Source organism: Oncorhynchus gorbuscha, linkage group LG11 (genome assembly GCF_021184085.1).
Source record: "Oncorhynchus gorbuscha isolate QuinsamMale2020 ecotype Even-year linkage group LG11, OgorEven_v1.0, whole genome shotgun sequence".
Taxonomy (NCBI): Eukaryota; Metazoa; Chordata; class Actinopteri; order Salmoniformes; family Salmonidae; genus Oncorhynchus; species Oncorhynchus gorbuscha.
Window position 1 is genome coordinate 3,094,694 of NC_060183.1, and position 12,710 is coordinate 3,107,403.

Below are 12,710 nucleotides of genomic sequence, written 5' to 3' on the forward strand. Positions count from 1 at the left end.
TCATCCCTGTCGGTCTCATCCCTGTCGGTCTCATCCCTGTCTGTCTCAGTCCTGTCTGTCTCAGAAACCAGCTCTTCATTTAAGATGTAGATGCCTTCAACAGTTTCACCAAACCTAACCCTTACCCTAACCCAAACCTAACCCCAACCCCAACATTTTCACCAATCCTAACCCCAACCCTAACCCTAACCCCTACCCCAACTCTAACCCTAACCTTAACCCCTACCCCAACTCTAAACCCAACCCCAACCCTAACTCCAACATTTTCACCAACCCTAACCCTAACCCCAACCCTAACCCTAACCTTAACCCCTACCCCAACTCTAAACCCAACCCCAACCCTAACTCCAACATTTTCACCAACCCTAACCCTAACCCCCACCCTGATAGGACTAACCCCAACCCTAACCCTAACCCCCACCCTGATAGAACTAACCCCAACCCCAACGCTAACCCTATAGAACAGATGGGTCCAGGCACTATAATCTGCATCTCAATGTCCTGATCTGTAGATGCCAGTTGAGCTTGTGTCTTGTCGTGGGTCCGTAAAGAGCTTGGTTTGGTTTGTGCATTGGTGTGTCTTGGTAGGAGTACTGCGATGCACAATAGCAAACCTTTAGAAAACACCCGAACCACACGGTGATGGACAATTCTTGTTTTACAAAATCAAACTTCACAAGCAAAATAAAGTGAATGACGTAAAACAAGGTTTGATCCCAAAAATAAAGATTTTGATCAGCCACACCATACAGTATGTGATTGACTCATATTGTATGTATGAAAACAATCAAATCTTTATCTTTCAATGTATATAGGGTTGCACATTTCCAGTTAATTTTCCCAAAATTCCCAGGTTTTCCAGAAATCTCGGTTGGATGTTAAACGGAATCAGAAATGTCAAATTCCAACCAACGATTTCAAAAAAACATAAAATGAAAAAGAAACTTACGGTACTGTCCAAAGTTATAATACCAGCGTTCATACTCGGAGATATCAGGCCTGGGGTCGCGGGCTACACAGGAAAGGGTTTTTACATTACGTTAACTATAATGTTAGTATCACCACCGCGGGCATCATACTGGCTCAGGATGCACACATTTACATGCTTATGATTGGTCAGATCTGTGGCTAAACCAATCACAGACCAGGAAAGAGAAGAACCTTTTAACCTGGGTCATGTTCATTAGGGCACACCGTAGCAAAAACAAATATAAAGGTTTCTTAATGGACAAGGGCAGGTTGTCCCTCCTTGTTTCAGTCCATTTATCTAAGCTTTGGTGCCTAGTGAATGTGACCCAGACTTATTCCCATATGTCTAGACTCTATGCCCTTAATGTAAACCATGGCACACGTCCTTCATATACCAGTGTTCTCATGTGGTAGACACATGGCATCTGGAGAGATCTTGGCATGAATATACTCACAGTGGAATCATTGTAAACTCATGCTCTACATGACACCTGAGTATATCAGTCAACATACCAGTATGGATTGATCTTTACATGCTACGTACACTGATATGAACAGATGTAGATATGTAAGTCCCTGGTCCTTACACACAAGTTGTACAACTGATGTACAACGTATTTTAACGGTTGTGACACACAACAGAGTTTTTTTTGTTGAACAAAAGTAATTACACAAGCACGGTGGAGAAAGCACTCAGCGGTTGTTTAAACATTTTCTACACTCTGTCGTATCACAACAATATAAATTGTATCACAACCATTGAGTTAAATGTGTCGTATACATCAGTTGTACAACCTGAGTGTGTTATGGTGCCCTCTGCGGTGCAGTACCGCGCTGCTCTGAGAGGGGGCAGTAGAGGACGCCTGTGTTGTTGTACTGCAGTACTGCCTGCTGTGACTGGTAAGGTGGTGGTTACCTGACTTACCTGTCATCTCTGGCGCTGTCTCCGCCTCGCTCCATGTGTAGCCTGAATCTGGAGCTGCTTGACTTACGTCTGAATGTACAGCAGAGAAGGAAGACATATTAGTAAAAGACGCTTGACAAGAGTCGGGCTTAGTTCCATTTCAGTTCTGAATTCCAAGAGTCGGGCTTAGTTCCATTTCAGTTCTGAATTCCAAGAGTCGGGCTTAGTTCCATTTCAGTTCTGAATTCCAAGAGTCGGGCTTAGTTCCATTTCAGTTCTGAATTCCAAGAGTCGGGCTTAGTTCCATTTCAGTTCTGAATTCCAAGAGTCGGGCTTAGTTCCATTTCAGTTCTGAATTCCAAGAGTCGGGCTTAGTTCCATTTCAGTTCTGAATTCCAAGAGTCGGGCTTAGTTCCATTTCAGTTCTGAATTCCAAGAGTCGGGCTTAGTTCCATTTCAGTTATATTTGAAATACATTGGACAAAGGACACTTGTAGACAATTGACATGTATTGAAATGGATCTTGACCACTACTCTGGTGTACAGTACCAGTCAAAAGTTTGGACACAGCTACTCATTCCAGGGTTTTACTTTATTTGTTACTATTTCTTACATTGTAGAATAATAGTGACTACATCAAAACGATGAAATAACGTATATTGAATCATGTAATAACCAAAGAAGTGTTAAACAAATCAAAATACATTTTATATTTGAGATTCTTCAAAATGTTAACCCTTTGCCTTGATGACAGCTTTACACACTCTTGGTATTCTCTCAACCAGCTTCATGAGGTAGACACCTGGAATGCATTTCAATTAACAGGTGTGCCTTGTTAAGTTAATTTGTGGAATTTCTTTCCTTCTTAATGCATTTGAGCCAATCAGCTGTGTTGTGACAAGGTAAGGGGGTATACAGAAGATAGCCCTATTTGGTAAAATACCATATTATGGTAAGAACAGCTCAAATAAGCAAAGATAAATGACAGTCCATTACTTTAGGACATGAAGGTCAGTCAATGGGGAACATTTCAAGAACTTTTAAAGTTTCTTCAAGTGCAGTCGCTAAAACCATCAAGCGCTTTGATGAAACTGGCTCTCATGTGGACCGCCACAGGAAAGGAAGACCCAGAGTTTCCTCTGCTGCAGAGGATCAGTTCATTAGTTCCTTAGAGTTAACTGGCTCTCATTAGGACCGCCACAGGAAAGGAAGACCCAGAGTTTCCTCTGCTGCAGACAATAAGTTCCTTAGAGTTAACTGCACCTTAGATTGCAGACTAAATAAATGCTTCACAGAGTTCAAGTAACAGACACATCTCATTGATCTCAACATCATCTGTTCAGAGGAGAATCAGTGTGTGAATCAGGCCTTCATGGTCGAATTGCTGCAAAGACACCACCACTAAAGGACACCAATAAGAAGCAGAGACTTGCTTGGGCCAAGAAACAAGAGCAATGGACATTCGACAGGTGTAATTTGCCCTTTGGTCTGGAGTCCAAATGTGAAATTTTTGGTTCCAACCGCCGTGTCTTTGTGAGATGCAGAGTAGGTGAACGGATGATCTCTGCATGTGTGGTTCCCAGCGTGAAGCATGGAGGAGGAGGTGTGGGGGTGCTTTGCTAGTGACACTGTCAGTGTTTTATTTAGAATTCAAGGCACACTTAACCACCACAGCATTCTGCAGCAACACGCCATCCCATCTGGTTTGCACTTAGTGGAACTATCATTTGTTTATCTACAGGACAATGACCCAACACACCACCAGGCTGTGTAAGGGCTATTTGACCAATAAGGAGAGTGATGGAGTTGATGACCTGGCCTCCACAATCCCCACGACCTCAATCCAATTGAGATGGTTTGGGATGAGTTGGACTGGAGAGTTAAGGAAAAGCAGCCAATAAGTGCTCAGCATATGTGGGAAATCCTTCGAGACTGTTGGAAAAAGCATTTAAGGTGAATCTGGTTGAGAGAATGCCAAGAGTGTGCAAAGCTGTCAATCAAGGCAAAGGTTGGCTACTTTGAAGAATCTCAAATATAAAATATAATTTGATTTGTTTAACACTTTTTTGGTTACTACATGATTCCATATGGGTTCGTTCATAGTTTTGATGTCTTCACTATTATTCCACAATGTAGAAAATAGTCAGAAAATAAATAAAGACAAAACAATTGAATCAGTAGGTGTGTCCAAGCTTTTGACTGGCAGAGGGATTAAAAGCCAACACTCAGAATACAATAACTAGATGGGTTGATACTGTGAAACGTTTTACAACGGCGCGTTATGAAGATACTTTAATCAAGTTAGTTTAGGATTTACATTATGCTTTGATTATGACCAATTTTAGCAGAATGTTAACTAGAATGGTTTTGGAATTGTTTCATGTATTTAGTCTTTGTTATGAAGTATGTATGATCTGTTAAAGTATTCTTATTTAGGAGGAATGATTTTCCTCGTCTTTTAGTACCTGTTGGCCGTCTCGCTCCAGGGTACCAATCAGGTCGTGCGAAGGAAGTGGGCGGCCTATCCCTACGAGCCAAAGCTGAGAGGGGGAGGGGTAAGATTAGAATATTGCGTTCATGATGGACCAGCGGTGTGATGATATGTTGTGATGTCATCACTCTGACCAGTGCACCATGTGTTCTCTATAAAACAATAGAAAGCAGCGTTATTAGTGAGGTATACACATGTTGCTCAATACTCATATAGGGCCAGTTAAAAAAATGGAGAATCTTCATTGATTTTTAACTAGGAGTAGATATATAACACTAGGTTGAAGGTTGTTTGAAGGTTGTTTAGTGATATATAACACTAGGTTGAAGGTTGTTTAGTGATATATGACACTAGGTTGAAGGTTGTTTAGTGATATATGACACACGGTTGAAGGTTGTTTAGTGATATATGACACTAGGTTGAAGGTTGTTTGAAGGTTGTTTAGTGATATATAACACTAGGTTGAAGGTTGTTTTGTGATATATAACACTAGGTTGAAGGTTGTTTAGTGATATATGACACTAGGTTGAAGGTTGTTTGAAGGTTGTTTAGTGATATATAACACTAGGTTGAAGGTTGTTTAGTGATATATAACACACGGTTGAAGGTTGTTTAGTGATATATGACACTAGGTTGAAGGTTGTTTAGTGATATATAACACTAGGTTGAAGGTTGTTTAGTGATATATAACACTAGGTTGAAGGTTGTTTAGTGATATATAACACTAGGTTGAAGGTTGTTTAGTGATATATGACACTAGGTTGAAGGTTGTTTTGTGATATATAACACTAGGTTGAAGGTTGTTTTGTGATATATAACACTAGGTTGAAGGTTGTTTAGTGATATATAACACTAGGTTGAAGGTTGTTTAGTGATATATGACACTAGGTTGAAGGTTGTTTAGTGATATATAACACTAGGTTGAAGGTTGTTTAGTGATATATGACACTAGGTTGAAGGTTGTTTAGTGATATATAACACTAGGTTGAAGGTTGTTTAGTGATATATAACACTAGGTTGAAGGTTGTTTAGTGATATATAACACTAGGTTGAAGGTTGTTTAGTGATATATAACACTAGGTTGAAGGTTGTTTAGTGATATATAACACTAGGTTGAAGTTGTTTTGTTTTGAGTGATATATGACACTAGGTTGAAGGTTGTTTAGTGATATATAACACTAGGTTGAAGGTTGTTTTGTGATTTATAACACTAGGTTGAAGGTTGTTTTGTGATATGACACTAGGTTGAAGGTTGTTTAGTGATATATAACACTAGGTTGAAGGTTGTTTAGTGATATATGACACTAGGTTGAAGGTTGTTTTGTGAGTCGCTCTGGATAAGAGCGTCTGCTAAATGACTTAAATGTAAATGTAAATATATGACACTAGGTTGAAGGTTGTTTTGTGATATATAACACTAGGTTGAAGGCTGTTTAGTGATATATAACACTAGGTTGAAGGTTGTTTAGTGATATATAACACTAGGTTGAAGGTTGTTTAGTGATATATAACACTAGGTTGAAGGCTGTTTAGTGATATATAACACTAGGTTGAAGGTTGTTTTCTGCACAGCCTTGCAGGTCTTCTCATACAGCTGCAACTGTATATGCGTTTGTAAATCAAAACCTTTCTTGAGTTGGGCTCTGGGATGGTGCAACTGTTGAGAATGTAAGCCTATGGTTGTGTGGGGGGAAAGAGTTGAGTGTGTATGAGTGTGTGGGTGTATGTGTGTATTCCACAACTGTTGAGAATGAGGGGGGGGGTGGTTCTGCCGGGCATTGGGATGACAACAGAGTTCGGGATGAGGAGGGCTTTCAGCGGGTGGAATGGTGGGGACCAATTGGAGATTTACTTAATAGCAATGCAAATATAATGGTACAGCTATATATAGACACTCAATCATCATGTCACTTTTTAATGGTACGTTTACAAACATATATTTTGATAAATAGAATTTAAAGTTGTGTCTCATTATGATAGGTGGTGAAATAAGTATAGCCAGTTATAATTGTAATGGCCTAGCAGATAGTAAGAAAAGACCATCAGTATTTACCGGGCTAAAAGAGAAGGAATATAATATCTATTATTGACAGGAAACTCATTCAACAAGTTTAGATGAAGTTTAGTGGAAAAAGAACTGGGGCGAAATATACTTCTCCCATGGGCAAAGAAATTGAAAAGGGGTGATGGTTTTAATTAACAATAATTTTGATCCAAATGTGCAAATTGTCGAAACAGATCCTCAAGGTAGATGGATGATTATAAATATGTTATTGGACAATAAACAGATGTGGCTCATTAACCGATACGGTCTGAATAATGATGATCCACGCTTCTTTGAAAAGATATATATGAATTTACAAGCAACACTAGACTCTATTATTATGGTGGGAGATTTTAATACGGTCTTAAATACAGTTAGATGACAATAAAACCTGTACCGTAGAGCCACAGGATAAGTTCAAGAAAGATTCAAGAATTCAAGAAATATCCAGTGTAATAGATTATAATAATAAAGCAAACTGGATGGAATACGGGGAGAAATGCACCATTTTTTTTTCAATCTTCAACATAGAAATGCTACCAAAGAAAATGTATTAAAACTTGTTACAAATGATGGAGTCACGCATGATTCACCAAAATATATTTTGAAAGAGGAAGCAAAGTACTTTAAGAATGTGTTTTCATTTCAGGCTCCTCCATATCCACTAACTGAAACTAATTGAATGAATTTTTTTCCTAATAATAATGTAAAAGTAACATCTGTACAGAAAGACTCATGTGAAGGCCACATTACAGAGGAGGAACTGCTTGAGGCAATTGGGGCCTTTAAGTCTGGGGAAAACTCCAGGGCTGGATGTCAGACCAGTGGAAGTATACCAAACACATGTACTCAGAGGACCATTATTAGCATGTTTTAACCACTCCTATATAAAATGGTATCTTAGCATCAGTTGAACAATATATGGCAAATAGACATCCAATATGGATGGTGTTGAGAGATCGATGGGAGGGGTTGAGTGGAGCTGAAGGGTGGGACTGGATGGTCTTCAGAGATAGATGGGAGGGGTTGAATGGAGCTTAATGGTGGGACTGGATGGTCTTCAGAGATAGATGGGAGGGGTTGAATGGAGCTTAATGGTGGGACTGGATGGTCTTCAGAGATAGATGGGAGGGGTTGAAAGGAGCTTAATGGTGGGACTGGATGGTGTTGAGAGATAGATGGGAGGGGTTGAACAGAGCTGAAGGATGGGACTGGATGTTCTTCAGAGATAGATGGGAGGGGTTGAATGGAGCTTAATGGTGGGACTGGATGGTCTTCAGAGATAGATGGGAGGGGTTGAAAGGAGCTTAATGGTGGGACTGGATGGTCTTCAGAGATAGATGGGAGGGGTTGAATGGAGCTGAAGGGGGGGACTGGATGGTCTTCAGAGATAGATGGGAGGGGTTGAATGGAGCTGAAGGCAGGGACTAATAACAAGATAAACCATGTAAAACATACAGGGTCTGTAAAAATGTCTATAGGTTCAGAACAAATAACTGGATGGACATCAGAAATAGAGGAAGGACTAAAAACAAACTGTGTCTGTAAAATGTGTATACGATGTATAAACTGAAGGTAGAAGCCGAAGTGTTTATTGGTTAACTCCAATTGGGGGATCGGTGGTTTGGGTTTGGGGGGAATAAAGGTATATTCTAAAAAAGTATGTATGTCCAATTCTGCAAGTTCTCTCACTTAAAAAGATGAGAGAGGCCTGTAATTTTCATCATAGGTACACTTTAACTATGACAGACAAAATGAGAAAAAAAATCCAGAAAATCACATTATAGGATTTTTAATGAATTTGCAAATTATGGTGGAAAATAAGTATTTGGTCACCTACAAACAAGCAAGATTTCTGGCTCTCACAGACCTGTAACTTCTTCTTTAAGAGGCTCGTGTGTGTGTGTGTGTGTGTGTGTGTGTGTGTGTGTGTGTGTGTGTGTGTGTGTGTGTGTGTGTGTGTGTGTGTGTGTGTGTGTGTGTGTGTGTGTGTGTGTGTGTGTGCTCATTAGAAAAAGAGAGGGGTCCCAGTTTGATTAATCACTACAAACTAACGTTCAGTAACTGTACTCAGATATATTAAGTGCAACAGGATCCCTCAAAGGTTTTGAGTAAATGGCAACAAGGTGGCTGTACACACTTACTGTACACACTTACTGTACACACTTACTGGGGTTGTTCTGTTGCTGCTGCTGGTTCCTCTCTGCTGGGACCATCTGTACAACTCGGTTGAAAGCTGCTCAGCAATGGGAGAGAGGGAGGGAGGGAGGGAGAGGGATGGGAGAGAGGGAGGGAAGAGGGAAGGGGAGGGGGGAGAGGGAGGGGGTGGGAGATGGAGGGAGGGAGGGAGAGGGAGGGAGAGGGGGAGAGGGAGGGAGAGGGAAATGAAGGCTAATCCATGAGAGAAATTGCCAAGAAACTGCAGATCTCGTACAAAGCTGTACTACTCCCTTCACAGAACAGAGCAAACTGGCTCTAACCAGAATAGAAAGAGGACTGGGAACAAGAATAGGCTGACGAGTTTCAGAAGAAAGTTATTTGTTTCGAGCCATTTTGAGCCTGTAATCAGGCCCCTATCTAACAACCCAGGGAGGCCCCTACCTATAACCCAGGGAGGCCCCTATCTAATAACCTCTAACCCAGGGAGGTCCCTACCTATAACCCAGGGAGGTCCCTACCTATAACCCAGGGAGGCTCCTACCTATAACCCAGGGAGGTCCCTACCTATAACCCAGGGAGGCCCCTGCCTCTAACCCAGGGAGGCTCCTACCTATAACCCAGGGAGGCCCCTACCTAATAACCTCTAACCCAGGGAGGTCCCTACCTAATAACCCAGGGAGGTCCCTACCTAATAACCCAGGGAGGCCCCTACCTAATAACCTCTAACCCAGGGAGGCCCCTACCTATAACCCAGGGAGGCCCCTACCTATAACCCAGGGAGGTCCCTACCTAACAACCCAGGGAGGCCCCTACCTATAACCCAGGGAGGCCCCTACCTAATAACCCAGGGAGGCCCCTACCTAATAACCCAGGGAGGCCCCTACCTAATAACCTCTAACCCAGGGAGGCCCCTACCTAACAACCCAGGGAGGCCCCTACCTATAACCCAGGGAGGCCCCTACCTATAACCCAGGGAGGCCCCTACCTAATAACCTCTAACCCAGGGAGGTCCCTACCTATAACCCAGGGAGGCCCCTACCTATAACCCAGGGAGGCCCCTACCTAATAACCTCTAACCCAGGGAGGTCCCTACCTAACAACCCAGGGAGGCCCCTACCTATAACCCAGGGAGGCCCCTACCTAATAACCTCTAACCCAGGGAGGTCCCTACCTAATAACCCAGGGAGGCCCCTACCTAATAACCTCTAACCCAGGGAGGTCCCTACCTATAACCCAGGGAGGCCCCTACCTATAACCCAGGGAGGCCCCTACCTATAACCCAGGGAGGCCCCTACCTAATAACCTCTAACCCAGGGAGGCCCCTACCTAACAACCCAGGGAGGTCCCTACCTATAACCCAGTGAGGCCCCTGCCTAATAACCTCTAACCCAGGGAGGCCCCTACCTAACAACCCAGGGAGGTCCCTACCTATAACCCAGTGAGGCCCCTGCCTAATAACCTCATAACCCAGGGAGGCCCCTAGCTATAACCCAGGGAGGCCCCTACCTAATAACCCAGGGAGGCCCCTACCTAATAACCTATAACCCAGGGAGGCCCCTACCTAATAACCAAGTAACCCAGGGAGGCCCCTACCTAATAACCTCTAACCCAGGGAGGCCCCTACCTAATAACCTCTAACCCAGGGAGGCCCCTACCTAACAACCCAGGGAGGCCCCTACCTATAACCCAGGGAGGCCCCTACCTATAACCAAGGGAGGTCCCTACCTAACAACCCAGGGAGGCCCCTACCTATAACCCAGGGAGGCCCCTACCTAATAACCCAGGGAGGCCCCTACCTAATAACCCAGGGAGGCCCCTACCTAATAACCTCTAACCCAGGGAGGCCCCTACCTAACAACCCAGGGAGGCCCCTACCTATAACCCAGGGAGGCCCCTACCTATAACCCAGGGAGGCCCCTACCTAATAACCTCTAACCCAGGGAGGTCCCTACCTATAACCCAGGGAGGCCCCTACCTATAACCCAGGGAGGCCCCTACCTAATAACCTCTAACCCAGGGAGGTCCCTACCTAACAACCCAGGGAGGCCCCTACCTATAACCCAGGGAGGCCCCTACCTAATAACCTCTAACCCAGGGAGGCCCCTACCTAATAACCTCTAACCCAAGGAGGCCCCTACCTAATAACCTCTAACCCAGGGAGGCCCCTACCTCTAACCCAGGGAGGCCCCTACCTCTAACCCAGGGAGGCTCCTACCTCTAACCCAGGGAGGCCCCTACCTAATAACCCAGGGAGGCCCCTACCTAATAACCCAGGGAGGCCCCTACCTATAACCCAGGGAGGCCCCTACCTATAACCCAGGGAGGCCCCTACCTAATAACCCAGGGAGGCCCCTACCTATAACCCAGGGAGGCCCCTACCTATAACCCAGGGAGGCCCCTACCTAATAACCCAGGGAGGCCCCTACCTAATAACCTATAACCCAGGGAGGCCCCTACCTATAACCCAGGGAGGCCCCTACCTAATAACCCAGGGAGGCCCCTACCTAATAACCTATAACCCAGGGAGGCCCCTACCTCTAACCCAGGGAGGCCCCTACCTAATAACCCAAGGAGGCCCCTACCTAATAACCCAGGGAGGCCCCTACCTATAACCCAGGGAGGCCCCTACCTATAACCCAGGGAGGCCCCTACCTAATAACCCAGGGAGGCCCCTACCTCTAACCCAGGGAGGCCCCTACCTAATAACCCAGGGAGGCCCCTACCTAATAACCTCTAACCCAGGGAGGCCCCTACCTAATATTCCAGGGAGGCCCCTACCTAATATTCCAGGGAGGCCCCTACCTATAACCCAGGGAGGCCCCTACCTAATAACACAGGGAGGCCCCTACCTAATAACCCAGGGAGGCCCCTACCTAATAACCCAGGGAGGCCCCTACCTCTAACCCAGGGAGGCCCCAAGGCTGAGTTACTGTAAAGGGCTTTCTCAATCAAATGATTGATTGATGTGGGGGTGTGACAACAGGTTTAGGGCTGGTTGTATCCTAGCATAGGGTGAGTTGTGGGGTGTCACCCTGCTGCCCCCGGTCTCACTACCTGTGTCTAGTCTGGGGGAAGGGGAGTGTCTAGGTTGGGGTTAGGGTGGGTTGAGGGTTGAGCTCTGACCTGTCCCGGAGTGGTGGCCGGGGATTGGTTGTCTCCTGATGGTAGGAGACCCGACAGCCTCTGGTCTCCTTAGACCTGTACCCAGCAGAGAGAACATCAGGGACTGAATCATAGACATAGGGTGCGTCCCAAATAGCGCCCTATTCCCCTAGTAGTGCACTATATAGGGGATATGGTGCTAATTAGGATGCAGTGGTTGTTTTTCTATGAAATGGACATAATGGCTTGTGTCCATTCCGTTCAGATAACAATGTAGCAGATAGAATATAACAGACAGAGAATCCTTTAGAAATATAAAATAATGAGGCTACATTGAACAACTAAAGCTATCCTCTATGTCTAAAAAAAACATTAAGAAAAAATCCCATGTAAAACATTAAGAAAACATCCCATATAAAACTAGACACTCTGAAACATCCCATATAAAACTAGACACTCTGAAACATCCCATATAAAACTAGACACTCTGAAACATCCCATATAAAACTAGACACTCTGAAACATCCCATATAAAACTAGACACTCTGAAACATCCCATATAAAACTAGACACTCTGAAACATCCCATATAAAACTAGACACTGTGAAACATCCCATATAAAACTAGACACTGTTATATACATTATTCTCAATGCAAATATCCTTCTAAATCAGGGAGTGGTATACAGTGCAGTACACTGCTAAACATTCAAGATGTTTGGCACAGTGATCAGATGTGTTGGGTATGTGAGAGTGAGAGGGGGGAGAGAGGGGGGAAGGGCAGGGGGAGAGAGGGAGACAGGGAGAACAGAGAAGATGAGAAGGAGAGAGGGAGATCAGAGGGAAAGAAGGGTGAGAGGGAAAGAGAGAGGGAGAGGGAGAGAGAGGGAGAGAGAGAGAGGGAGAGGGACACAGAAGGACAGAGAGGGAGAGGGACAGACAAGGACAGAGAGGGAGAGAGATGGAGAGGGAGAGGGAGAGGGAGAGAGAGGAGAGGGAGAGGGAGAGGGAGAGGGAGAGAGAGAGAGAGGGAGAGAGAGA

General features: G+C 44.4%; 1 protein-coding gene across 5 annotated transcripts in view; it reads right to left on the reverse strand.

The window, feature by feature from the left end:
• Positions 1-12,710, reverse strand: part of vit (vitrin) — a 91,683-nt gene that overhangs the window by 21,753 nt on the left and 57,220 nt on the right. For 3 of the 5 annotated variants that reach the window (XM_046368425.1, XM_046368423.1, XM_046368422.1), the window contains 5 exons: positions 11,692-11,766; positions 8,579-8,644; positions 4,339-4,413; positions 1,895-1,963; positions 950-1,012 (listed from right to left, as the gene is read on the reverse strand). In XM_046368425.1, the coding sequence (XP_046224381.1) occupies positions 950-1,012; positions 1,895-1,963; positions 4,339-4,413; positions 8,579-8,644; positions 11,692-11,766 (348 nt within the window). The remainder of the gene's footprint in view (positions 1-949; positions 1,013-1,894; positions 1,964-4,338; positions 4,414-8,578; positions 8,645-11,691; positions 11,767-12,710) is intronic. The other 2 variants (XM_046368424.1, XM_046368426.1) reach the window with 2 other exon arrangements.